This window comes from Zalophus californianus, chromosome 4 (assembly GCF_009762305.2).
Source record: "Zalophus californianus isolate mZalCal1 chromosome 4, mZalCal1.pri.v2, whole genome shotgun sequence".
Classification (NCBI taxonomy): domain Eukaryota; kingdom Metazoa; phylum Chordata; class Mammalia; order Carnivora; family Otariidae; genus Zalophus; species Zalophus californianus.
The window spans coordinates 77961350-77988952 of record NC_045598.1 but is presented as its reverse complement, the minus strand read 5'-3'; the positions used below and the strand labels follow the sequence as shown (position 1 = coordinate 77988952).

Here is a 27603-nt window from a genome sequence, read left to right as displayed (position 1 = left end):
ATGCGTGTGTGTAGGGAGAAGGAAGAGTGTGATGAGCACAGTTAGTGGCTGAGAGGAAGAATTCAGGAAAGAGGGGAAAAAAGAAAGGTTGACGATACAGTGAGAGTGCAGAGAACGGTGAAGATTAAAATAGCTAATGTGGAGAATTGGAGAGGGTGCTGACCAGACTTGGAGAATTTTCAGGCAACCCGACTCTCCTGTTTTTTCCTAAGGAAAAAATTGGCAAGATTGTCTAAAGTACATTTTTAGAACGTGGATCTTTGAAAATGATTTAAAACCTAGCACTTACACATCTGTTCGTTGTTACTGCCCCTTGAGGTACAGTTTCCACAGTTCATGAAATTACCCCTTCAGTGCCAATGGGTTTTGTAAAATGTAGCTAAAGAGTGCCATCTTCTGGTACCACCAGGTATGTGCAAACAAAGGCAGGATGTATGGTAGAATCCTCAGAGTAATAAAATCTCAGTACTGGAAAAACCTTTAATATTTTCTGCTGAGTATCCTATTGTAAAGTTGAACTTCTTTATAATCTGTGTCTTTTTAATTAAGAGATCAGATTACTAACAGTGATTATAGTTTGTGTGTATGGCCGTGCCTGAAAAACAAACCAAACTGTATGTGGCCAACCATACTTTTCATATAAGCATATGGGAAATTTGCTTTCGGTTTGTGATGGAAGCCACAAGTTGAAGAGCCTGTTCTTTGTGACTACCTCTTTGATGCAGGGTTGGCTTGAGGCCTTAGCTCAAAACAGGAATCTGATTCTTGTAGCTGAATGTCAGACTTGTCTTCATTGCTTAACGGTTTACCAATAAGACACTAATTTATTCTCTTTTTTAAATGTTTCGCCTGGGTGGCTCAGTTGGTTAAGCGTCTGCCTTCAGCTCAGGTCATGATCCCAGAGTCCCGGGATCGAGTTCCGCGTCGGGCTCCCTGCTCAGTGGGGAGTCTGCTTCTCCCTCTGACCCTCCCCCCTCTCATGCTCTCTCTTGCTCTCATTCTCTCTCAAATAAATAAATAAATAAATAAAATCTAAAAAAAAAGATTTAAATGTTTCATGCATTATAGAAAAGTATTAATTTTATCCTCAGTAAGGCTTTAAAATCAAAACCACTATGTTTTTTAAATCATGGTTATCTTCTAAACATTTACTGAACACTTAAAATACTAAATTCTGTTCTGTGTGCTAGCAAGGGGAGGTTCAAAGATGAATATGACCTTGTCTCTGCCTTTGAATCATCTTACTTTCCACCAGGGAGGGTAACATGAACACAAATGATGTTAGATTTGGGAATATAAGGAAAGAAGAGAGGAAGAATGTAGGATCAGGAAGGAAATAAACAGTCTCAAGATTATCCACTAGAAAGATGGGTGTTGTGGAAAGGGCCACGTTTAAATCTTGACCTGGGGCAGGGTTATGAGTAGAGTGTTCCTCAAGATTCAGGAGCCAAAAATCGGGACATTTGAAGCAAATAGCTCTTCAAGTTCTATTCCAGAAGCTGTTCATAATAGAATGTGCTATTTCTGCATAAATACCCAGAATACAGTTCATTTATTCATTCATTCAGCAAGTACTTTTTATGTACATTTGATTATGTGTCAAGCATTGTACAAGTCCTAAGGAAACAAAGATGAAAGTCCTGTCCCTACTTTGAGTTGCTTGTGCAGAGGGAATGAAGGTGACCAGAACCTCTTAGTAGGAACACTGTGGATGGGCATCCGACCCAGCCATTATTAAATCTGTTCTATGTGTTCCTCTCCAAGACTAAGTAATTCTGGTTCTTTTACCTCAATGGCTAATTAAAAGCACAGCCTCTGGAGGCAGACCCTCTGGCTTCTGAGTCCAGCACCACCACTCATCTGCCCTCCAAATTTCTTAACCTCTCTTGCCTTAGTTTATCAATAAAGTGGAGATGATGGTAGTATCTATTTTGTAGGGGGGTTGTGAAGATTAAAGAGATAAACACGAAAAGCTCTTAGAATAATGTTGACGTATAGAAAACAGTGTGACAAATACCCGTGTACCTACCATCTAGGTAACAAGCTTTTGCCACATTTGTTTCGTTTCTTTTTTAAAGAAAAAAAGTGTTACAGGTACAATTGAAGCTCTCTTTATCCTCCCTGACATTCTCCTCCCTCTTCCCCAGGGGTAACCACCATCTTGAATTGGGTGTGAGTCCTACCATCATGTTTTCATACTTTCACTGTGTGTATATGGGTCCATAAACAATATATAGCATTGCTTTGTGTGTTTCTAAACTTGAATTAATGGTACTAAACTGCCCATATCATTTTGTAACTTTGTCCACTTGACATTGTTTTCAACATTTTTCCATGTTGTTCTATGTAGCCTGAGTTCTTTCTTCTTTTTTAATTTAAATTCTAGTAGTTGACATATAATAGTTTAATATTGGTTTCAAGAGTAGAGTTCAGGGGCACCTGGGTGGCTCAGTCAGTTAAACGACTGCCTTCGGCTCAGGTCATGGTCCCAGGGTCCTGGGATCGAGCCCCGCATCGGGCTCCCTGCTCGGCGGGAAGCCTGCTTCTCCCTCTCCCACTTGTGTTCCCTCTCTCGCTGTCTCTCTCTCTCTCTCTCTGTCAGTTAAATAAATAAAGAAAATCTTAAAAAAAAAAGTAGAGTTCAGTGGTTCATAATTTACATATAACACCCAATGCTTTTCCTAACAAGTGCCCTCCTTAATACCCACCACCCATCTATCCCCATCTCTCACCTACCTCCCTCCATCAACCCTTAGTTTGTTCTCAGTAGTTAAGAGTCTCTTGTGATTTGTTTCCTTCTCTCTTTTCTCCACACCCGAATGTTCATCTGTTTTGTTTCTTAAATTCCACATATGAGTGAAATCATATAGTATTTTTCTCTGATTCACTTATTTTGCTTAGCATAATACAGTGTAGCTCCATCCATGTCATTGCAAATGGCAAGATTTCATTCTTTTTGAGGGCTGAATAATATTCCAGTGTGTGTGTGTACACACACACACACACACACACACACATACATATACACACATACATCTTTATCCATTCATCAGTCAGTGGGCGTTTGGGCACTTTCCATAGTTAGACTATTGTTGATAATGCTGCTATAACCATCAGGGTGCGGGGCACCTGGGTGGCTCGGTCGTTAAGCAGCTGCCTTTGGCTCAGGTCGTGACCCCTGGGTCCTGGGATTGAGCCCCACATCGGGCTCCCTGCTCCGCGGAGAGCCTGCTTCTCCCTCTCCCACTGCCTGCCACTCTGCCTACTTGTGCTCTCCATCTCTCTGTCAAATAAATGAGTAAAATCTTTTAAAAAAATAAACAAATAAACATCAGGATGCATGTACGCCTTCGAACGTGTATTTTTGTATCCTTTGGGTAAATACCTAGTAGTGTAATTGCTGGTTGAGGAACCTCCATACTGTTCTTCGGAGTGACTGCACCAATTGCATTCCTACCAGTAGTGCTAAGAGGGTTCCCCAAGCCTGAGTTCTTTCATTTTAATTACTGTATAGTATTTCATTGTATGACTAGACTTCATTTTATTCAGCCATTCTCCTGTTAATGATCATTTTTTTTTAAGATTTTATTTATTTATTTGAGAGAGAGAGAATGAGAGATAGAGAGCATGAGAGGGAAGAGGGTCAGAGGGAGAAGCAGACTCCCCACCGAGCAGGGAGCCCGATGCGGGACTCGATCCCGGGACTCCAGGATCATGACCCGAGCCGAAGGCAGTCGCCCAACCAACTGAGCCACCCAGGCGCCCGTTAATTATCATTTGTGTTGTTATCCATTTTCCACTTAAAAACAGTACTACATCCTGGATGGCACCCTGAGGTCCTCCCAGACTACCTTGACCTGCTATTTTTAGAGGGAAAGATTTTTCATTATGGATTCAATTTTTTAATGTTTACTGGTCTTAGATTTTCTATTTCTTCTTGCATCATTTTCTATTGTTCTATTTTCCTAGAAAATTTGTTCATTTCAAATGTATTGCCATAGTGTTGTTTATATTATTCACTATCACTACCCTTTTCTTCCTAATAATCTTCATTTGTGCCTTCTCTTTTTCTCATGGTTAGTCTTGTTAAAGGTTTATCTCCTTTGTTAAAGTTTTTTAAGAACTAGATTTTGGTATTATTGATCTTTTTCTTTTTTTATTTCTGCTTTTTTTTTTCTTCTACTTCTTTAGGAGGTTTACTCTGTTATTGTTGGGGTCTTTTTGAGCCTCTTTAGTTGAGTGCTTACTATTTATATTCAGTCAGTTGTTTTTTCATCATTACATTTAAAGCTGTAAATTTCCCTCTAAGAACTGCTTTAGTGCATCTCACAAGTTTTAATATGTATACTTTTGTTGTTGTTCAGTTCTAAGTATTCTGCATTTCCATTGTGATTTCTCCTTTAGTCCAAAAAATATTTAGGAATGTGCTTTTTAGTTTCTGAACATGTCTGTGTTTACATTATTTTTATTGTTGATTTCTTCTTTGTAGTCAGAGGATGTGGTCTACGTGATCTAAATTCACTAGAAACTCTAACCTGTACCTGTAGGAGGTTTCACTCCAGCTCCTGAGTCAGGCCTCAGAACTCCCACCACCTTTGCCTCAGTGAAGACACATAACAGTGAAATTGCTGGCCATCTGCTACAAGCAGAGATACCAAACAGATGGTTCTGCATTCCCTAAAAATCTCCAGAGGTTGACCTGGGGAAGAAAATATTGAGCATCTCCCATGTGGTCCCTCCAAACTTGAGTCTAGGAACTAGATTGCTCTGCTCCTCCTATGAGAATGAAACCTCATGTTTTGGTTACAGCCAGGTCTACAAGAGAAAGCAGGCATGGTCAAGGCTTACCCAGGAACTTCTCTGGTAGTGACAGCTGAAGAGCAACAGCTTCTGGGTGTTGGCACGTACTTCTTCACATGGGCAGGGCTCTCCATCTCCACCAAGGCTATGCTCATCCTCACAGCAGACTGTAGAAAGTGTTGGTAGGAGGGCCTTTCAGGAATTGAGTAATTAACAGACTCGACTGTGTTTTGGCTATTCCCTTGGGATCAATGAAAAATTTAAGCCCCCAAGATGAAAAGCTCAAGAAATTATCCACAATCCCTATCCTTACACAAGAGAAGCCCAGTGTTGGCCCTTAATAGGTTGCATGATCCCAAGAACCAGAGCTGGGCAAGACTAATCTGAGAGCAGCATCATGTCGTCAGACTGAGGGAACCAGACAGACAAGGAGAATTCTGGTGAAGAACCATCAAAAGGTAATGGCAGAAACCAGAAAAGAGCAAGAGATCTAAAGCAAAGATTGGGAAATGAAGGTCAGAGGAATTTTTGCCAACTACAGGAACATACCATAACCTTGTATTGTTATTTTATATTGGTTAATTCCTTCTTTCTGCTTTCTCTGGATTAATTTTTTTCGAATTTCTAGAATTTTTAATTTATTTGTTTTGTTCTTTGCTGTTTATGAACATAATTAAGATGGAGTTCTTTAAGCGGTTCTTTGATTTTATTAGTTTTATTTTCAGTTTCTGTTATTGTTATTTCCTAGATACTTAAAATTTCAATTTGGACTTTCTCTTTGACTTTCAAGAATTATTTAATTATGTATGGAAAAATGTTTTGTTAATTCCAAGTTTTAGCATAATGTGATTGGAGAATACTGCTTGTGCCATTTCTACTAAGTGGAATGTATTAAGGCTTTGGTCTAATTTTATAAGTGTTCCGTGGGCATTTGAAAGGGCTGTTATCAAGGCATTTATTTATTTATTTATTTATTTATTTATTTATTTATTTATTTATTATTCATTTGAGACACAGAGATACAGTGAGAGAGAGAGAGCATGAGCAGGGGGAGAGGCAGAGGGAGAGGGAGAAGCAGGCTCCCTGCTAAGCCAGGAGCCCGATGTGGGGCTCCATTCCAGAACTCCAGGATCATGACCTGAGCCGAAGGTAGGCGTTTAATCATCTGAGCCACCCAGGCACCCTGTTCTCAAGGCATTTAGATCTACTTTACTAGTCAGGTTTTTTAGTTCTTCTATATTGTTTTTTCATAGACTTCTTGATCTGTCATGGACTAAGAAAAGTGAATTAGGGTCTCCTACTCTAATACCTTTCTGTTTATTTCTTTTAGGTTTTGTTTAATGAATTTTAATTCTACTTTGCCTTATAGAAACTAACGAAAGTAATATATTTGTTGTGGATTGTGTGTTTTATCATTATAAAGAGGCTTCTTTTTTTTAAACCTTATTTAATGCTTTCTCCACCTCTGACTGCAACCTTGTCTGGTGTAAGATTGTGACTTAATTGTTTCCTTACATTTGTCTGATATACCTGTACTATCCTTTATTTTCAACTTTTTTGACACTGTTTTCTGAGGATATTTTTCTTTCAATAGATGAACTTATCCCACTGACATTTATAGATATGCCTTAGTTCTCTAGCACATTTTATGACCTACTTTCTGTTTTTAAGGATTTGTTTGGTTTGTATCTTTCTCTAGATGGTGTATATTTCTTTATTTTATACATGTTCTTCTGATAATTAGGAAGGTTTGTATTCTATATTTAGCTCTTCTACTGTTTAGCTTTTTATGCTGTAACTTTTAAAAATGTACTTTATCCTCTATTTCCTTAGACCAAATCTACTTATTATAAGCATTGACAAAATTATAATTCTGTTCATCTCTTTTGCTCCACCTAATTTTAATCAATACATTATTATTATTATTAGTGATCATTGGTATACTTTTGAATATTCTTCTATCTCTGTTACTTGATTTATAAGATACGTTATCTTTTGACCTTGAATATTAAAGATAAATCAATCCTCTTGCCACCTTCCATCTTCTTACATCTTCTCTTCTTGGTTTTTGTTAATTTTATTACTTTTACTGATGTAGTTTATAATATTAACATTCTGAACAATGTACAGTAGTTATTATGAGAATGAGCTCTGGAACCAGACTGCCTAGGTTGGAATCTTGGCTTTATCATTTTTTAGGTATGCAACCTTAAGCAAGTTACTTAACAGATAATTGTTTCCTTGTTTTTACAGTGTATTTAACAATAGGTTCTACCCCACAGGTTTATTTTCATGATAATGAAAGTATAGCACTAGAACAGTGCCTGACATACAATAAGCATCTAGTAATTATCAGATATTTTATTAAGTATTATGAAGTAGATTCCCAGGGTTGTTTTCATCCCAATCCTATATTTCAGCTGGCTTCCACGTTCAGGTTCTTTGTTCATCTCTTGGTTACCTAAATTCCATTCTCTGGTAGTTCTTTAAGAGACACTAATGGGAGTTCTATTTTCTAATCCTTATATGTTCAAAAACATTTGATGCCTTTTACTTGAAAGTTTAGCTATGTAAAATAATAGTACCAACTATTGAGCACTTATTAAAATCACAGGTGATCTGCACTCATTATTATATCATTTTATCTCATAATAATGCTATAATGTTATTATTTATTTATGTTTTTTTAAATTTTTTATTGTTATGTTAATCACCATATATTACATCATTTGTTTTGGTGTAGTGTTCCATGATTCATTGTTTGTTCATAACACCCAGTGCTCCACGCAGAATGTGCCCTCTTTAATACCCATCACCAGGCTAACCCATCCCCCTACCCTCCTCCCCTCTAGAACCCTCAGTTTGTTTTTCAGAGTCCATCATCTCTCCTGGTTCGTCTTGTTTTGTTTTTTTTTTTAACTGAAGCTCTATGCCCAGCGTGGGGCTTGAACTCACAACCCTGAGATCAAGAGTCACGTGCTCTACCAACTGAGCCAGCCAGGTGCCCCCTTCATAACTATGCTCTAAGTCAAGTATTTTTCATATCCCCTTTAACAAATGAAAAATTAGGATCCAGGCAAGTCACACTTCCTTTCTCAAAGACTTTGCTGGCATTCCACCATTATCTACCACTGATGTGGCCATGGAGAAATCTGAGGCCAATCTGACTTATTTCCTTTTAAAGATGCCTTGATCTTTTTGCCTGAACGCTCAAAGGATTATTTATTTTTGAAGTCTAGTAAAATTCAATGGGATAGGTCACAAGGGTCATTCTGTCAGTTTTCTTGGGACACTGTGTGTCCTTTCAATCTATAAAGTGTCTTTTCACTTACATGAAGTTGCCTTGAATTGTACTTTGAATATTTTTTCATTTCCACTTGTTCTGTTCTCCCTCATGTAGACATGCTGGATATACTTTGTCTTCTGTATCTATAATTTTGTCTCAGATTATTTTTAGTTCTTTTTAAATTTCCATTGCCATTTTCTCACTTTTCTTAACCTAGCCCTCATTGAAGTTTAACTGTGTTGTCATCTTTGTCTGCTTCCTTCCCCTGCCCCCACTTATAATGTGGTTTTAATTTCTAGGATTTTTTCCTTTTCTTCCTGAATTCTGCTAGCTTATTTTACATTTCCTTCTGTTATCTCATTGTCAATTCTTCTGCTTTGAGGTCTTGTTTTTTAAACTGTTTCATTAAGTCCTTTGAATTCACAGCATTATGTTTGGTCTGCTTTGTGGCAACATTTTTCTGGAAAATGTCTTTTTACAACATTAGCTTTTCATTTTCTTTCCTCCTTTTTCTTGTAGATTTGCTGTATAGATCTTATTTTCCTTTGGTTATTACTCATTACTGAATGAAAAGCGTTCTTCCTCAACCAGCTATTTGTAGGAAGCAACTGGAGCAGTGAATTGTGCTAGGAGTGAAACTCGGCTATGGCCCAGAGTTTGTGTATATGTGTGTCATGTGTGAGAAAGAGAAAAAAGGAGGAACAAAGAGACAAAAATCTTTGGCTTAGCGAGTATTATCTCCCCAGCAGATGCTCATAATATACTCTCCCTCAACCCGTTTCATTAACAGACTGCCTCCAACACAGATAACATTTTGAAGGAGTTTATCATTCAGCACTGCCTTGTCTTGCTACTTCATGATGCCAGAGTCCTTGAAAGTCCCCACAGCTTGTGCCCCTTTAAACCTTCATTGCAAATCAGGGTAATGGTTCTACTCCTCAGGTGTACTGCCTCTTTGGTGCTGTGCCAACACAGAACTAAAGTCACAGCAGTTATTTAATTTCAACATACTGTGGACTCTGGTGTAATTTTCAATGAATTTGGTAGGCCATCCTCACTAATTGTGCCTTAAGGTTACCTTGTTACCTTATCAAAGATGGAGTTTGGGTTTATTTTTCTTATTTTCTTGTTTTTGGGTAGTCTCAAGGATGACCAGATGACAGAGGTAATTTTATTTTGGTATTTTTAAATATTTTGGTTTTTTTTTTAAAGATTTTATTTATTTATTTGAGAGAGAGATAGTGAGAGACAGAGCATGAGTGGAGGGGGAGGAGCAGAGGGAGAGGAAGAAGCAGACTCCCCGCTGAGCAGGGAGCCTGACGTGGGGCTCGATCCCAGGACCCTGGGATCATGACCTGAGCCAAAGGCAGATGATTAACCAACTGAGCCACATAGGCACCCCAATATTTTGGTATTTTAAACTTTAATTTTTTTATTTTAAAACCAGAACCATTTTTTTAAAATAGTGCCTCTAATCTCAGAGCCAGTACCATACCACTTCAGACCATGTTAAGTGGGAAAAATAGCTTCCAAATTCTATGCACACCCTAGTCCCAGCAAGATCTCCCATCATCATATAGATGGTAAGAACAGAGCTTGGATTCAAATTCAAGTCTGTCCAAATCCAGAGCCTGAGTTCTTTTTCATCATAGAACTTCATCTTAAAGAATACAGATATCTCCTTACATTGTCTTCATTATGTTTCTTCTTGTAAACATCTTCCTATTAACTACTTTTTTGTTTTCTGGTTTTTAGTGTGACAAGTACAAGACTGGAGTTATTGATGGGCCTGCATGTAATAGCCTTTGTGTTACAGAAACTCTATACTTTGGGAAATGTTTATCCACCAAGCCCAACAATCAGGTATGGACATTATGAATAAACATTCCAGAATGATAATGCACTCTAATTCTACCTTAAATGAAAGCATTATTAAAAGAATTCTTGAACCAGAACATTAGGAAATTTTATATACTTCAGTTTTGTATGCTTTGATTCACTCATCCAACAGATGTTTATTAATCTCTTATTCCCAGTATATTCCAGACACTGTTTAGTTATTAGGAATTCAGTGATGATTAAGATAGATAAGATTACTTCCCTCATGGATCTTGTATTTATTAATAGTGACTAATTCTGGGGTATGGGATTAGGGAAATGGAAACAGAAGAGTTTTGCCTTTCATCTTTCTGTGTAATGAACTATTAAAAAATGTATTTATAGTGGGTGCCTGGGTGGCTCAGTTGGTTAAGCAACTGCCTTCAGCTCAGGTCATGATCCTGGAGTCCAGGATCGAGTCCCGCATAGGGCTCCCTGCTCAGCGGGGGGGTCTCCTTCTCCCTCTGACCCTCCTCCCTCTCATGCTCTTTCTCTATCATTCTCTCTCTCAATAAATAATAAAAATCTTTAAAAAAATGTATTCATAGCTATAAATGCTTACATTAACAAACAAGAAAGATCTCAAATCAACAAGCTAACTTTACAATTTAAGGAACTTGAAAAAGAACAAACTAAACCCAAAGCTAGCAGAAGGAAATAAATAATACAGTTTACAACAGAGATAAATGAAATGGAGAATAGAAAAACAATAGAGAAAAATCAGTGAAACCAAAAGTTGGTTCTTGGAAAAGATCAACAAAATTGACAAACCTTTAGCTAGATGGTCTAAGAAAAAAAAAAGGCTCAAATTACTAAAATCAGGAATGAAGTGGGGACATTACTGCTGATTCTACAGAAATAAAAAAGATTATATGAAAGTACTATGAACAGTTGTGCACCAACAAGTTAGACAACCTAGATGAAATGGACAAATTCCTAGAAATAGAAAATCTGAATAGATCTATAACTAGAAGGAGACTGAATCAGTAATCAAGAGTTGAGTAATCAAGAGTCTCCCAACAAGAAAAGCCCTGAGGCTGCCTTCACTGGTGAATTCTACCAAACATTTAAATCCTTCTCAGCCTTTTCCAAAAAATTGAAAAGGAGGGAATACTTCCTGACTCATTCTGTGAGGCCAGCATTACCTGATACCAAAGCCAGATAAAGACACTTGTACAAGGAAAGAAATCTACAGACTTTGTGTACATTAATGCAAAATCCTCAACAAAATACTACCAAACCAAATTGAGCATATTAAAAAGATCATACACCACGACCAAATGGGATTTATTCCTGGAATGCTGGAATAGTTCAACATACAAAAGTCAATCAATTTAATACACTAGATCAGCAGAATGAAGGAAAAAAAACCCACAGGATCACCTCAGTTGATGCAGGAAAAGTATTTGACAAAATTTAGTACACTTTCATTATAAAAACACTCAATAATTAGGAATAGAAAGCAACTACCTTAACATAATAAAATCCACATATGAAAAGCCCATAGCTAATATATTTAATGGTTAAAATCTGAAAGCTTTTCCTCTAAAATCAGGAACAAGGCAAGGATGCCCACTTTTGCCACTTGTATTCAACATAATACTGGAAGTTCTAGCCAAATCAGACAAGAAAGAGAAATAAAAGGCACCCAAATTCGAAAGGAAAAAGTAAAATTAGGGGTGCCTGGGTGGCTCAGTCATTAGGTGTCTGCCTTCAGCTCAGGTCATGATCCCAGGGTTCTGGGATTGAGCCCCGCATTGGGCTCCCTGCTTGGCGGGAAGCCTGCTTCTCCCTCTCCCACACCCCCTGCTTGTGTTTCCTCTCTCGCTGTGTCTCTGTCAAATAAATAAAATCTTTAAAAAAAAAAAAGTAAAATTATATCTGTTTGCAGATGACATGATCTTTTATGTAGATCATGGGAGGTAGAAAAACCTTTAATGGGGGGTAGAAAAACCTTTTATGGGGGGGTACTAAAACCTTTTTATGTAGGAAGAAGTTGTGAGAGCTAATAAATGAATTCAGCAAAGTAACTGGAAACAAAGTCAACACACAAAAATCAGTTGTATTTCTATACAGTAACAATGAACAATCTACAAAGAAAATTAAGAAAACCATTCTGGGGTGCCTGGGTGGCTCAGTCCGTTAAGCGTTTGCCTTTGGCTCAGGTCTCGATCCCAGGGTGCTGGAATCAAGCCCCGCATCAGGCTCCCTGCTCTTGGGGAGCCTGCTTCTCCCTCTCCTCCCTGCTCATGCTTTCTCTCTCTCATAAATAAATAAATAAAAGATTAAAAAAAAAGAAAGAAAGAAAACCATTCCATTTACAGTAGCATCAAAAAGAATAAAGTACTTAGGAATTAACTTAACCAGGCAGGTGAAGGACTTTACATTGAAAACTTCAAAGCATTGCTGAGAGAAATTAAAGATATAAATAAGTGGAAACACATCCCATGTTCATGGATTGGAAGACTTAGTATTGTTAAGATGTTAATACTTCCCAAAGTGATCTACAGATTCAGTGAAATTCCTATCAAAATCCTGATGACATTTTTTGCAGAAATAGAAAAACCCACTCAAAAATTAATATGGAATCTCAAAGGCCCCCAAATAGCAAAACAGTCATGAAAAAGGACTACAGAGCCGAAGGACTCATACTTCCTGATTTCAAAACTTACTACAAAGCTACAGTAATCAAAACAGTGTATACTGGAATGAAGACAGACATATAGATCAATAGAATAGAGAACCCAGAAATAAGCCCTCACATATTTGGTCAAATGATTTTTGACAAGAGTGCTAAGATCATTTGATAGAGAAAGGATGGTCTTTTCAACAGATGGTGCTAGGAAAACTGGATAGCCACATACAAAAGAACAAAGTGGGACCCTTACCTAATACCATATGCAAAAATTAAGTCAAAATAGATCAAAGACTTAAATGTAAGAACTAAAACCATAAAACTCTTAGAAAAAAATACAGGGTAAAAGCTTCATGACATTGGATTTGGCAATGATTTCTTGGCTCTGACACCAAAGGCACAAGCAACAAAAGAAAAAGACAAATTGTACTTTATGAAAATTTAAAAATTTTGTGCATCAAAAGAATATCAAATCTACAGAATGAGAGAAAACATTTGCAGATCATATATCCAACAGGGATTAATATCTAGAATATATAGAGAACTCCTGGGGTGCCTGGCTGGCTCAGTTGGTAAAGCATGCAAATCTTGATCACAGGGTCATGAATTTGTGCCCCACATGTGTGTAAAATTTACTAAAAAAAATAGAGAAGGAGAGAGGGGGAGAGAGAGAGAGAGAGAGAGAGAACTCCTAAAACTCAACAACAAAAACTACCAGATTAAAAATTGTGCAAAGGACTTGAATAGGCATTTCTCAAAAAAAAAGATATACAAATGACCAATAAGTACATGAAAAGCTGCTCAGCATCACTTGATCATTAGGGAAATACAAATCAAAATCACAGTGGGATACCACTTTACACCATTAGGAAGGCTACTATCAAAAAATGGAAATTCACAAGTGTTGACAAGGATGGAGAGGAATTGGAACCCTTATGCATTGTTGGTGGGAATGCAAAATGGCACAGCCACTTCAGAAAACAGTTCCTCAAAATAATTAAAAATATACTGTTCTTATGATCCATCAATTTCACTTCTGGGTACATACCTAAAAAAATTGAAAGCAGAGTCTCCAAAAGATACTTGTACACCCAAGTTCAGGTCGGCATTATTCACAATAGCTAAAACGTGGAAGCATCCAAGTGTCCATCAGAAGGTGAATAGAAATGCAAAATGTGGTGTATCCATACAGTGGACTATTATTCAGCTTTAAAAAGAAGGAAATTCTGATACATGCTACTGTACGGATGAATCTTGAATTCACTTGCTAAGTGAATCTTGAATTTCACTTGCTAAGTGAAATAAGCCAGTTACAAAAAGACAAATTTTGTATGGTTCCATTTATATGAGATGCTTACAGTAGTCAAAATTATAAAGACAGAGTAGAATGGTGATGCCAGGGGCTCGGCGGGGGGGAGGGGGAAAGGGAGTTATTATTTAATAGGTATAGAGTTTCAATTTTACAAGATGAAGAGAGTGCTGCAGAAGGATGGTAGTGATGGCTGCACAACATTATGAATGTAATACCATTGAGCTGTACACTAAAAATGGTTAAGATGGTAAATTTTGTTTTTAGTATTTTACCACAATTAAAAAATTGGAAAAAATAAAATTGATCATGGTCAAAAATATATTTATTTAGGCATGAATTGCTTTTATAATCTAAAAGTTACATAAAAAAGCTAAATCTCAATATTTTGTTACTTGTTTTTGTAAGAGGAAGAAGACACTAAAAATACATTGGTAAAGTTCTCTATTCAGCCTAAAGAGTAATTTGTCATTCTTTTTTCACATAGATGTATTTAGGGATTTGGGGTAATCTACCAGGTGTTGTGAAATGTCAAATGGAACAAGCACTTCATCTTGATTTTGGAACTGAATTGGAACCAAGGAAAGAAATAGTGCTATTTGATAAGCCAACAAGGGGAACTACTGTACAGAAATTCAAAGAAATGGTCTATAGTCTCTTTAAAGTAAGTATATCCATTCACATGTTGCTAGTGTGAAGTGGTACATTCTTCTAGAGTTGGCAAGACCTCATTCTAAGCCATAAAAATGTTGCTATTCTTTAACTTATATCCAGGACTCCATCTTGAGGAAAAAATTCAAACAAACAAAATGTGTGGAGGATGTTTACATTATTTATGATAGCTAAAATGTCCAGATATGAAAAGGGAGTTCATTAAGTAGATGAGCAGCTCTATAGTTTGATACTGTACCTGATACACATTTTTTAAAAGGTGGGAGAAGGGCTAAAATTAGTATACATACCCTGATTGCAAATCTTTTAAAAAATTTAAAGAAATATTCAAAGATTAAATATATTAAAAGATAAAAAATGTACCATTTTGGAAACAATCTTTTTTTATTGGTGTCATATTTTCACTCAAAATCTTACTTTTAAGTTTACATTTTCAGACTATTTTATCCTCAGAACCTTCACAGGGACATACTTTTTAACCTTCATCATTGGAATAATACAACTTAAACAAAATAGTTGTTAATGTGTTAATTACAAAATAGGAAAAAATATTCAGTTGACTCTTATAACTTTGGATATGAGCACATTACACTGCAATTTTGCAAGTAAATGTATGAATAAGACAATAATTAGTGTGTTGGATATCTATCAACAGGGCCCAGGGGGCTATGGGAGCTAGGTTGGCCCATTTCTTAAATATACTTAATGAGTGGGTTTTACTACAATTATATAAAACCTACTTCTAAATAACCTAGTAAGCATCATATATATTTGGAGATGTATTAAGTTCCTTTATGGAGACTCAGGAACAAGATTATTACTTAAGATGGTAATCCCCATAAAATTAATATGTATATTACATATGAGGTATTTTTCAAAGCTTCTGTGTTTAGTTAAATTCTTACCTTTATAGGCAAAGTTGGGTGACCAAGGAAATCTCTCTGAACTGGTTAATCTCATCTTGACGGTGGCTGATGGAGACAAAGATGGCCAGGTTTCCTTGGGAGAAGCAAAGTCAGCATGGGCACTTCTTCAACTAAATGAATTTCTTCTCATGGTGATACTTCAAGATAAAGAGCATACCCCCAAATTAATGGGATTCTGTGGTGATCTCTATGTGATGGAAAGTGTTGAATATACCTCTCTCTATGGAATAAGCCTTCCATGGGTCATTGAACTTTTTATTCCATCTGGGTTCAGAAGAAGCATGGATCAGTTGTTCACACCATCATGGCCTAGGAAGGCTAAAATAGCCATAGGACTTCTAGAATTTGTGGAAGATGTTTTCCACGGCCCCTATGGAAACTTCCTCATGTGTGATATTAGTGCCAAAAACCTAGGATATAATGATAAGTATGATTTGAAAATGGTGGACATGAGAAAAATTGTGCCAGAGACAAACCTGAAAGAAATTATAAAGGATCGTCACTGTGAGTCTGATTTGGACTGTGTTTATGGCACGGATTGTCGAACTAGCTGTGATCAGAGTACAATGAAGTGTACTTCAGAAGTGATACAACCAAACCTAGCAAAAGCCTGTCTGTTACTCAAAGACTACCTACTGCGTGGTGCTCCAAGTGAAATTCGTGAAGAATTGGAAAAGCAACTTTATTCTTGTATTGCTCTCAAAGTCACAGCAAATCAAATGGAAATGGAACATTCTTTGATACTAAATAACCTAAAAACATTACTGTGGAAGAAAATTTCCTATACAAATGACTCTTAGTTCATTTGGACATTGTGACCATTACAGGAAACTTAAATCTAAGGAAAATTTTTGAGCATTAAAAAAAAAAAAAATGGCTTCTGATTCAAATCCCTGCCAGTTACACAAAACTCCTTCCCCCTGGTTTTAAGAAGCCATCATCTTAAGATACATGTTGATTGCTGAAGTAAAGGCAGGAGGTATAGGATGAACAGGTCCAAAGATTTCATTCCTGCTGTTAGAAGCCCTGGTAGATTTCCCAGTACATTCACTGTGTAACTATTTTAACTAATGACCTAAAATAATGCTGTGAAAAGCCTCATTCCATAAACATCAACAGTGAGAGTATTTTGTAGATTTGTTAGCCAAAATACCATTGCTGGAAACATTGTTTGCATTGAAGCTGCTGTTTAAAAAAATAATTATACATTTACTAAAGTCTTAGCATGGTAAAGTTTGCACATTAACAGAAATTAAGACTGCAAAGCAGGTAAAGTTACTCCTTTATAAACAGATGTTGGGTTAATAGCATGGTTTGTTGTATTTATAGACTTAAAACATTTAGACATTATATGGCTTCAGAATGTTTTGAATGGTTATTAGCCTCCTAACTGCCAATTTTAAGAGGCTGAAACTGGATGAGCTTTCATCATCCTAGATTTGATGGGTCCTTCTTAGTGTCATTGAGCTGAGTCCTTTAAAACAGACATTAAGGCCATCAAACCCAATCCAGATCCATGTATCTGAATTTGAGCTATGGGGAAGTGGGACATTAGGAGCCAGACTGAAATCATGGAACTTTTTAATAACAATTTTCCATTTTTGAACAGTATTTCCTGTTGGCCAAAGGGCTATTTCTTAAGAGGCATGTAAGTTTTTTTCATGTAAACTTGATATGCAAGTTAGTATTTGCCCTTTTAATGTTTTCATGTTTATTAAGATCTGGCATGTACCTCTCAACATCTCCATAAAATGGAACACCTTATCTGAAGGAAGACCCAATATATTCTGCTCAAAGTTTTCACCTAAGTAAATGTTAGTTGTGTGAACTTCACTGGACAGCTTTCTCTCAAAAATTAAAGCCATTGATTTAGCACCAGTTTTGCTTATTTTAAAATTGTGTACTTTGAAGGTACTTTTTCTTCCCACCAGCCATCTGGTTACAATAAATGAATGGAAGAAATATTTCCTAGTGGACGGTTGGTCTGTTGCTTGCCACACTGTTTAGGGAGGGCTGCACATCATACAACTGGAGGGATTAACTCCTGTCAGGGAAAACAGAAGCCTGAGAAGCAGGTGTGAATTTTGAGTCGGTATGTAAAGTTACACTTGTTTCTCAAAGAAAAAAACCTGTCAACTCCTCTGCTTTTTTATTTCAGGTTATTTCCAACAGTTTCATTAATAAGAGTTTAACACAGACAGCTGCTTGATGAATAAGTTTATTACTGTCTTTATCTGAAAAATCTTCATAGAAAATTGTGGTTTGGTTTATTAACTCTCAGCAGCCCGCTCCTGAGCTCTAAGGAAGCTTGCCTTCTTCTGAGCTACCCGATCTTTCTTTTGGGCAAGAGACATTTTGGGACGGTTCCACCTACAAAACGAAGTAAAATTAAGAGATAAATGGAATTTTTAAAAACCATAGCTATAGAGGATAGAAAATAGTTAACTCTGATTGAAAAAGACTGTAATCAGGTAAAACAATCCAAGTTCCAATACACATACTTATTTATGATCTTAATCTAACTTTAAAAATGCAGTAACTGGTAAAAAAAAAATAAATCTTTTTTATAACTGGTAGTTATACTGTACTGGGACAGAATAGGTCAGCTCAGTAAGTACCTTCTGAGGCTTATACATTTCTATCACCACAATTACTTTAGCAAACCTGGTTCCCCTCACTTCTGCAACATCATGCAGAGCTAGTGATCGAGTTTGCACAACTTGAGAGTCTGAGTAAGATGAAACAAGGCAAGGAACTCCTCCCAACCTCTTAAAAAGACAATAGTAAGATGCATACCTCTTCTTTTTAACTTCTTTCTTAGGCTTCTTCTCATAAACTGGATTCTCTCGTATAGCAGCATGAGCTTTCTTATACATCTCCTCCATCTGAAAGAAAGCAAAGCAAACAGTACTTGGTTTCATTTCACATGCCCTATATAGTCATATAATGTGTACTGTGTTCTATTTTGTCTCTAAACCAGACTGTCAAAAGGAACTAAACTAGGTCAACCCTGGTTATCTTTTTAAATTTCTACATGTAGCCCACATTTTCCTAAGAAACCCATAGGCAATGTAAACTGACACTATTCACAAAACTCAATCACCCTCAAAAATTTTCATGGGTTTCTGTAAAAACATGTATGTTCATTTAAAATACTGTCTGACCTAAATTCTTTTATTCAAGTGAGGATTTGTGTCAAAACAAAGTAAGATGTTAAGATGAAGACTATATGGGGCCAAAAAGCAACTGCTATAAATTCATTTTTTTTCTCCCACATTGCCCAGATTTGTATTTTCCATCAGTACCTGATAGGTCTTTCAATGCTACTCCCAGCATTGCCACACCAGGGACCTCTTATATCTACTACTACTAGGTGTCTGTGGAAACAGAAGATTTCAATTTCCCCAGAAAACCCCATCCAATTAGACCTTAATGAGAATGAGAATTTTGTTCTAAAACTTATCAAAAACCAACGCTGAAATTCTCGAATTGTTTCAATTACCACCTCCAAATGACACTTGATTCTATGGAAGATCAAGACATGAAACAGCTATAAAATACCTGACTGTTCACTATCCAAATCTAGGAACAATTACAGCCCCCTAAAGAATAAGTCAAAGTAATCCAACTCTAAAATTACTTGGTGTAAAACTTAGCAAATGAAAATAATGCCAACACTGCAGGAGACCTCAACTACCTAAATCCCTCCTGAAAACTAATTTCTCTACCTCTGTTAAGCATTCTATTATAGCTTTCCACTGTATTTAACAAATCCATTTGATGACTTCAAATGTAGTCACTTAATAAATCTAAGCAACTCGGTCCATTCCTTCCAAAACAGACAAATAGGATACACAACCATGTATGTAGCTAATAGCATGAGTTTAGGTAAAGACCACTTTCTCTTGGAGACATGTCAGATGTCTGCAGAGGATTTCAGCAGGCATGCATAAAAGGCCTCCAAAGATCAAATTAATGAGCTAGCTGGGAAAAGTACATCAGCCTAAGAGTGGTCTAGATAAATATATCACATATACAGGAGAGCATTAGGAAATCGGTATCTGAAAGCAGCTTGAGAATTTGAAGTTTTGAACAACTGTTAACATTATCAGAGGAAGAGATGTCTTAGGAAGAAAAACTATGCAGGCCAAGTAAATTATAGTCACAAGTAAAAGATCTATTTACCAGAGGGAACGAGGGCGACTGTCAATAGTAACATAAAAGTATGGATTTCTGAAAATTAACGTGCATTTGCATTACTAATATAAACTAATGGAATACTACCCTTTTCCTAGCTCAAAAACTCAAGTTACGTGTTTATTATCCCTAGACTGTGTACTAAGCATACAAATAACAGAAAGGATCTTTTCCCAATTACAACTCTATTTAAAAATAATTTTCACAGGTGCCTGGGTAGCTTAGTCAGTTAAGCGTCTGCCTTCTGCTCAGGTCATGATCCCAGGGCCCTGGGATCAAGCCCGGCATCGGGCTCCCTACTCCTCCCTCTGCCTGCTGCTCCCGCCTGTGCTCGCTCTCTTTCACTCTCTCTCAAATATGTAAGTAAAATCTTAAAAGAAACAGAAATAATTTTTACAGGGTGCCAGGGTGGCTCAATCAGTTAAGCATCTGACTCTGATTATGGCTCAGGTCATGATCCCAGGGTCCTGAGACTGAGGCCCCGCATGCTGGGTGTGGAACCTAACCCTCGGTCCCTCCCCCACTATGCACTCACTCATGCTCTCAAAAAATTTTCATAACCAAAGCTGTGTGAAAATAGAAATTATGCATTAACAGAACAGTCATTTGATATATAACTATCAACTTATCCACAACTCCATAGTTGTGTAAGTTTTATAAAAACAAGTGCTATTTTTGTGTTCTATGCCTATCTTCCATTACTACAATGTGTTAATAGCCTTGAAGATATAACTTTAGGCTGACAAAATTTCCAACATTAAATTCCCATTTGCAACATCAAGCAGAACTAGTGATCTAATCAGTACAACTCTCCACGTGCATGCCTGAGACATTCAGGAAGTCCAGAACATAGAACTTATTTGCTATAAAGAACCTTTCTTCCACATGGCTTCAAAATAAGTTTAGTAACTAGCATCTCCTATCAGGATAGAGGATTCTAACTATGACCACAGGAATGAAGTCTATAAATTCGGAATAGCCAAATGTGTAAAAGCCACCAAAGGCTTTAGATTTAGATGCTTGAGGCCTAAAAGCATGTTGGTAAGTCTAGCTCTTTATAATTACCCTATCTGACTTTTAACTTACCCTCACCCAGTATCCCAATTTCATGTCATTCCACTTTCAGAACAGCTTATCTGAGTCTATCTATACCTGTTAACATACTCATGTTCAACTTTTAACTGTTAACCTGAAATAAAACTATTAATGTGGGGCACCTGGGTGGCTCAGTCGTTAAGCATCTGCCTTCAGCTCGGGTCATGATCCTAGGGTCCTGGGATAGAGCCCCGCATCAGGCTCACTGCTCAGTGGGAAGCCTGTTTCTCCCTCTCCCACTCCCCCTGCTTGTGTTCCCTCTCTTATGGTGTCTCTGTCAAATGGATAAATAAAATCTTTAAAAAGAAAAAAAAAACTATTAATGTACCCACCAAAACCAAGTAGTAAACCTGACTATAAATTAACCAACACAGGCATTTTTAGTTAAAATTTTTACCATGTCTGGAGTTACGTTGTTCTTTATGTATTGAGAGAATTGTTTCTTGTAAGCATCTTCATCTTCTTCCATTAGGTAACGCATATAATCTGCAACATTCTGACCCATGATGTGCTTTCGATGTACTTCTGCATTGAATTCCTTGCTTTCTGAATCATAACCAGGGAATCGTTTGGTACTAAAATAAAGTTTTTCATATTTTAGTATTAAGGATTAAAATCAGTTCACTAGCAGGAATTCATTTCTGTAGCTGCCATCAGTCCCGTCTTGAAACAATTAATTGCATCATATGCAACCAAAGGACCAACTACTGACTGCTCAGTTAGTGGGTATCATCATTCAGCAGCTAATCTCTGAATTCCAGGAAGAAAGAGAAAATCATGCTACGAACACCTTTAAAGCCATGAAAACCAAGTGTCCAACACTAAAGTTAGTTCTCCTTATAAACATAAGAAAGGGTTTCAAAACTGCTCCCTCCAAATCCTAGACCTTCTCAGGGCTGCCTCAGGGCACATGAGAAAAAGTAATTTGTTCAAGACCACATTGGATAAGTGTCTTGGAAGAGACATGCAGGTCCTCAAAAACATAAGCTCTACCCTTATAAAAGTTCCAGTTAGGTTACATTTTAAAGGCTAACCTCCCCAACCCCAAAACCTACAGCCAGAAGAAATTTTTGTTAGGGATTCACCAACCACTAAAATATCCCTAAAAAGCTAATTAATCACTTTTTAAAGATGCATCTACTCAACAATAACAAAAATCATAGACTCAAAACCAAAGGAACTACCAAATCAAAACCTACTTAACTTCTGTGAATGGTCTACAATCTTACTTCCAGCTGAAAACTCTCATAAACCTTTTCTCAAAGTCTTTTTCTAGAGTCGACAGTTTTCCATTAACATTCATTCTGAATGAAAAGAAAATACACTGGGAGGGGAGTGGACTGGAGTTGCTCATTTCTAACCAAAACTAAGCCACAACACAAAAGCTAGTTGTTTCAACACTGGCTCTTCCACGACTGGCTCCACAACCTTGAACAAATCCTTTACCTCTGGACCTCAATCTCATTTATAAAACGCATTACAATTCCTTCCTGCCCTGCCAGGTTCCTTTTGCAGAGTACTAAGCATATAGCAGGTACACAAGGATAGCTACTTGATTTAACTGATTCATTCAGTAATCTCCATAGTCCAACCAGTTAGAAATGGAAATACTGGGAGTCCAAACAATGAAGCCTTGAATACGGTATTACCTGTGAGGGATAGACAAGCCTCCATCCACTGCTCCCTTGAGGGCCCCAAAAACTTTATTTCCAGTAGTAGTTCTGGCAAGCCCTGCATCCAAATAGCAGGTGAAGGCACCAGGTTGACCATCAATGCTTTCCACATTGTATTCATCTCCAGTCACTTCCACTTGGCCTTCATAGATCTTGTCCATGCCAAACCTATTTAGGAGCTAATAACAAAAAAGCCAGTCTAAATATAGTCAATTCTAACATTATCAAGTCACAACTTTAATGACCTGACACCTAGAAAAATTTTCCTTCAAAATCCACTTATCCCTCTGTACCAATTTAAGATGCTACAAAAAGAAACGTCAAACATTCAGTTTCACACCTTTGTCTTATAGCTTCTGAGTCTTTCCTACATGTCCATACTTGATTTATGTAGTAATCAATTAACATGTAGCCATACCATATCTATTCAAGGAATTTATTCTCCATAATTTTTTCAGTCCTATTTGGCTACCATAACTCAAAAACCAGATATTAAATGTTACATGTAATTTTAATTTGATTAAAATCTTAGAAGCATCTGGGCATAAGAGAACATCTTTTGTGGCTCTACTCTCCAACTACATTGTTAGTAGGGGTGACTGCTCTGCTAGTGCACCTAGCTACTGCTTCACCACAAACAGTGTGACTTTGTATACCATGTTGCTCTTATATATGACATTGTTCCCCACCCTCACTCAAACATATTTATAATCAATGAAGATATAGGTCCCTAACAATGCTGCATGCTTAACAATTCCAATGCACAAGATCAGTAACTGAGAAAACAAAAATAAGGCAAAAATCACATTTTCATCTTTCTGCATATTACTGGAAATGCTGCCACCCAGAGGCAAAGATTAAAAAACTGAATCCCATACCCATGCCTGCCCCCCCACCCCTGCCAAATTTGAGACATTGTTTCTCAAACTTTAACAGGTATATAAATAACCTGGACATCCTGTTAAAATATATTCCAAGGGGTAGAGTGAAGCCTACATTTTAAATGTACACTGACAGATAAAGAGAAGATCTATACTACTGAGTAGCAAAGGTCTGCACTGTCCAACAAGGCAGCCACTAACTGGCCAGAAATGGCTATTCAAATTAAGGTAAAAATTCAGTTCCTCAGCAGCACCAGCCACATATCATGCACTCAATATCCACATGTGGCTGGTGGCTATCATTCTTTGGTTTAGATTCCACTGATCTAGATCTACCCAACCGGGCAACAAAACAGAAAAACTACCTCCCCAGACAGATCTGCTGCCTCGAATTCTGTATTTTTATCAGAGAGAAAGCACAAGCAGGGGCAGAGGGAGAAGTGGGCTCCCTGCTAAGCAAGGAACCTGATATGGGACTCGATCCCACAACCCTGGGATCGTGACCTGAGCCGAAGGCAGCCACTTAATGACTGAGCCACCCAGGCGCCCCCTCAAATTCTCTATTTTTAAAACTGTCCTCCTTGATGACCCTGGAAGCAACAGCTCAACAGTAGGCACTCCCCAGAAGCCACAGCTGAGGGTATCTTACTCATGTATCAACATCTATCTTGCAGACAACTCAAAAAATGAGCTGGTTCCAAAATATATTACTTAAAAGTTATGTTCTACATACCCTGCGGGCCAGCAGCAGGCCGGTACAATATGCTGCAGCATAATTTGTCAGGCCAACCTTCACACCATACTTTGGGAGTTCATGAGCATAAGCCGCACAAACTATCATATCTCCTTCTATGCGGGCATAAGCAATCTGAAGGAGAAAAAGCAGGTTAGTCATCTGTGCTTTCAACTGTTTGATACTTGTCCTAGATGCCTTCTTCTTCAAAGGGCTTAAAAAAAAAGCTGGACACAAATCTACAACACTCAGAATCTTTGTTAACCCCAATCAATGAGTTTATGGCTTGGTGAACTATTTCTGTAAATGTTTGTCACAATAATGCCACAAACAGAGCTAAAATTACCATATAGACAGTAAACACTGAAATGCCTTTGGAATAAGTTAGAGACTGTTGTTCCTAATAATACCGAAACGACTTAGCTGCATTAGCCAATGAATTAAAGAGGCACTGTGAAAAGTCAAAAGGAATCTCCAACTACTTCAACCTTATCTTTTGAACTAAGCATATCAAAGTCCAATATTTCTGACAGTGTTTAGTTATCTGAATTTAGGTATGAAGGAACACTGTCTTCACAACCAACAAATTAGTTTGCCCAGAAAATAGGTGTGCCTGCCCCCTGCAAAGACTCAGCAAATCTTAACTGTGAAAATTTTCTCTAGTTGTAAAAGCCCAGAAAACTAGCTTCCAGGAGCAAACTGCCACTTTGTGGAGGTCTTTTACGTGGGAAAAACCTTTATACGTATTTATCAAAACTTACTTCAAACAATAAGCAGGAATAAAAACAATCTTAAGAGCCTAATTAAACCTTCACAACTACCTACCTCTTCAATGAGGAGTGGTTATGTGGCACATAAGGCTGTACAGCACGTCAGGATTTAGTCCATGACAAATTCTATTATTCTACTGGAACTGCAATGTGCAAGAACCTTCTAGTGTGCCTCAAATTTATCCTCCTACCCCTATAAAATAGCATAGTAGCTTTCTCTAATCCTCTTTTCCCCCATTAGAATATGAGATTAAATGACTTTGGTCAGGACTGCCAGACATGGCTGATTTTCAGTAGAGTATTTTCAAGTACCACCCTCTCAAGATCCAACTTCAGATCTACTAAAAGGAAAAGTACTACTCAATGTTTTTAGAATGCCAGGCACTAGAGGGACCTTCTAATCCATACATATGTTTTGGCAGTGAATTAAACTGCCAACTCCTTTAGCAGTGAATTAAAGGGGTGAGGTTTACCATTCATTCCTTGAGTTTAGAATATAACTTACCTGACAAATGATATCTCTGTTGGTTACACGAACTATCATCCTGTATTTAGGTGTGTTGTACTTATTTTTATCTTGAATTACCAAGCGTTTCCGGGCATAATAATCAGTTTTACCCTCTGAAAGAAAAAAGTAACTTAAAGTCTATTCCACTGCAGATTCTTCTAATACTGTGAACATGAGTAACTGACCATACCTCGTCTTCTTCTAAATTTCACTTGGTATCTCTTGAAGTAAGCCTTATTCTTGACAACCTTAACAAACCCCTTTAAGAAAAAAAGAATGTTCTTAAAACTTTGATTAATTGTTTATGGTATTTTTGACATCTGAGTTAACTGTGTAACAAAATAACACTTTAACTTCAAGAGTGAACCCATGCAACTGTCACTTTTATAGAGTCCAGTTTCTCAAACCACAGGGGGGGTCAAGAATCACCTTTTCTACTTTCCATCAGTGACTTTTCCAAAGCATTGGTCTAGACAACAATCAATCTTGCCTAACGTCAGTTTGTTCTGAACACCGTATGTCCCATTTTGAAAACCTAACCCCGTATTTCCCGCACCGTTCACGCACGTTTTTCAAAAACCCTTGCCACGAAACTCATCTGGTCAAGAGCATATTTAGCAATTACTCCCGACTAAATCAGCACTGTCCCCCACTAACCAAAGCAACACCCCATCCCAAAAATTAAAAGCTGGTGCCAGCAACAGTCCAGAGAAAGAGACAAGAGGCACATACCAAACTAAATGAGCTTCCTTTCGGGGCCCAGAGAAGTCACAGCCTCCAGGCTGACTGCTAGGTTTAAAAGGCACTTCTGAAAGACCCACCAACCCGACACTCTCCCGAGAAAACCATGGGAACAGTCAGGTGTGGATGGGTCCGAGGAGCCGCAGCCCGTCTCCACTCAGGCATCCCCCCGCTAGTCTGAGACCACCAACTGCATGCAATCTTCCCCGCCTGCCGGTGCCCGGGCAGACCAGCCGGTACTATCCCGCGGCCTGTCTACTAAACTCATCCCCCCTCCTCAATCCTCCGCCTTAGATCCTGATCTTCGTCAACCCCTCCCCCAAAGCTTGCGCGCCGGGCGGCAGCCATTAAGGCCACGCTGGGAGCGGCATCCCCACCACAGCGGAGCCCACAATCCAATGCCATCCAACTCCTGCGCCGCGCGAGACGGACCCTACACTGGCGTTTGGGCAAGGGCAGGGAAACCCCGTGCAAACGTAGCCCAGATTCCAGAAATCGACTCACCATCCTGCGGAACAGAGACCAGCGTCCGCGGCTCGCCACAGACCAGCAGGCCCAGAAGCGCTCCGCTAGGGGGAAAAGGCCTCAGCCCGTGCGCAGGCGCAGTATGTAGCACTGACGATCACGCGAGCGACGTGTGGAAGAGAGAGCGCGCCAGCTCTAGGCGTGCGTTGTACTGTCCCCTGCTGGCGGGAGGACCGATGCCGGCCTTCGCCGGGCGGTAACAAGCCTTCAGTGCTGAGTCCCCAAACTCCTGGCTGGCATTCCCACAGAGATGGGCGGTAAGCAGTAGAAGGGAGGATTATAGGAGGTTTTCAGTTTCCTATGCTAAGAAGTTGTTTCGTAACAAAAATATAAGACTTTTGTAAATAGGAAAAAAAGTTTAAATAAAATATATTTGCTGTTGAGCCCTTTTGCCCCCTCCCGGACACCACCTCCTGGTCTACTCATCCTGCTCCCGAGCATACAGAACCCCTTCTGGAAGCCTTGTCCCAGTCCTTCAAACCTGAGTGAGGGGCCCCTCTTCTGCCTCCCCACAGCACCTTCAAACTTGCTTCAGCCCACTGTTGCCGGTAAACTGCTTGAGGGTGGGCTTTGCTGCCCCAGTTCACCTTGAATGTCCAGCACCTAGCACAAGCGCTGACGTTCAGTAAGTGCTCCGTGTTCGTTAAATGATAAAAGAACAGCTTACTGCTCTGCTTTCTCCTTCCCTTTACCTCCCTGATCCCTGACCCCTGACAGCTTCATTCCTTTTCCCTCCCTCCATCACTGAGCTAGTCAGCTTAACATTTCTCTGTTAAGTCCTTTTTCCCCACATTCTTTTAAAACTAATTGTAACCAGGGAATGAGCGGACTCCTTCTCCACACGGCGACTGAGGAGAACCAATCAACAACCAACCAACCAAACAAACAAAAACACCTCAAGACAAAGTATTCCCTTACCTGACAGCGTTTCAAAGGTGGTCTTTGGGCTATTGCATGGGAGTCATTTGGGTACT

At 38.3% G+C, this 27603-nt stretch overlaps 2 protein-coding genes and 2 non-coding genes across 8 annotated transcripts in view; 1 reads left to right on the top strand and 3 right to left on the bottom strand.

Moving 5' to 3' along the window:
* DIPK1A (divergent protein kinase domain 1A) overlaps positions 1-17489 on the top strand; it is a 119377-nt gene extending 101888 nt beyond the window's left edge. For all 3 annotated transcript variants that reach the window (XM_027598022.2, XM_027598013.2, XM_027598005.2), the window contains 3 exons: positions 9842-9949; positions 14396-14572; positions 15494-17489. In XM_027598022.2, coding sequence (XP_027453823.1) covers positions 9842-9949; positions 14396-14572; positions 15494-16306 — 1098 coding nt within the window. In that variant the 3' untranslated portion in view covers positions 16307-17489. The remainder of the gene's footprint in view (positions 1-9841; positions 9950-14395; positions 14573-15493) is intronic.
* Positions 17490-17642: 153 nt separating this feature from the next.
* RPL5 (ribosomal protein L5) lies at positions 17643-26984 on the bottom strand. Of its 3 annotated transcripts, none has more exons than XM_027598033.1 (8): positions 26609-26984; positions 25554-25623; positions 25361-25476; positions 24086-24220; positions 22448-22650; positions 21196-21373; positions 18303-18391; positions 17643-17876 (listed from the first exon to the last, which is right to left on the bottom strand). In XM_027598033.1, the coding sequence occupies exons 1-8, from the start codon at positions 26609-26611 to the stop codon at positions 17777-17779; spliced, it is 894 nt and encodes a 297-aa protein (XP_027453834.1). In that variant the 5' UTR covers positions 26612-26984; the 3' UTR covers positions 17643-17776. The 3 variants fall into 3 exon arrangements, with proteins under 3 accessions (XP_027453834.1, XP_027453843.1, XP_027453851.1); XM_027598042.1 differs by having other exon boundaries at positions 18303-18388; positions 26609-26698; XM_027598050.1 differs by lacking the exon at positions 24086-24220 and having other exon boundaries at positions 26609-26698.
* On the bottom strand, positions 18087-18223 carry LOC113917566. Its single transcript, XR_003518280.1, has one exon. It is a non-coding gene; the product is annotated as a small nucleolar RNA SNORA66 (small nucleolar RNA).
* On the bottom strand, positions 21445-21539 carry LOC113917520. Its single transcript, XR_003518264.1, has one exon. It is a non-coding gene; the product is annotated as a small nucleolar RNA SNORD21 (small nucleolar RNA).
* Positions 26985-27603: the final 619 nt, after the last annotated feature.

What these genes read in the sequence shown, in the direction of transcription:
- RPL5 (XM_027598033.1), bottom strand. An exon ending in GGCTTGTCTATCCCTCACAG is followed by an intron (nt 21,374 to 22,447) that starts GTAATACCGTAT and finishes ACTTTATTTTAG; the next exon opens with TACCAAACGATTCCCTGGTT. An exon ending in AAAGAAGTTAAAAAGAAGAG is followed by an intron (nt 17,877 to 18,302) that starts GTATGCATCTTA and finishes TTCGTTTTGTAG; the next exon opens with GTGGAACCGTCCCAAAATGT.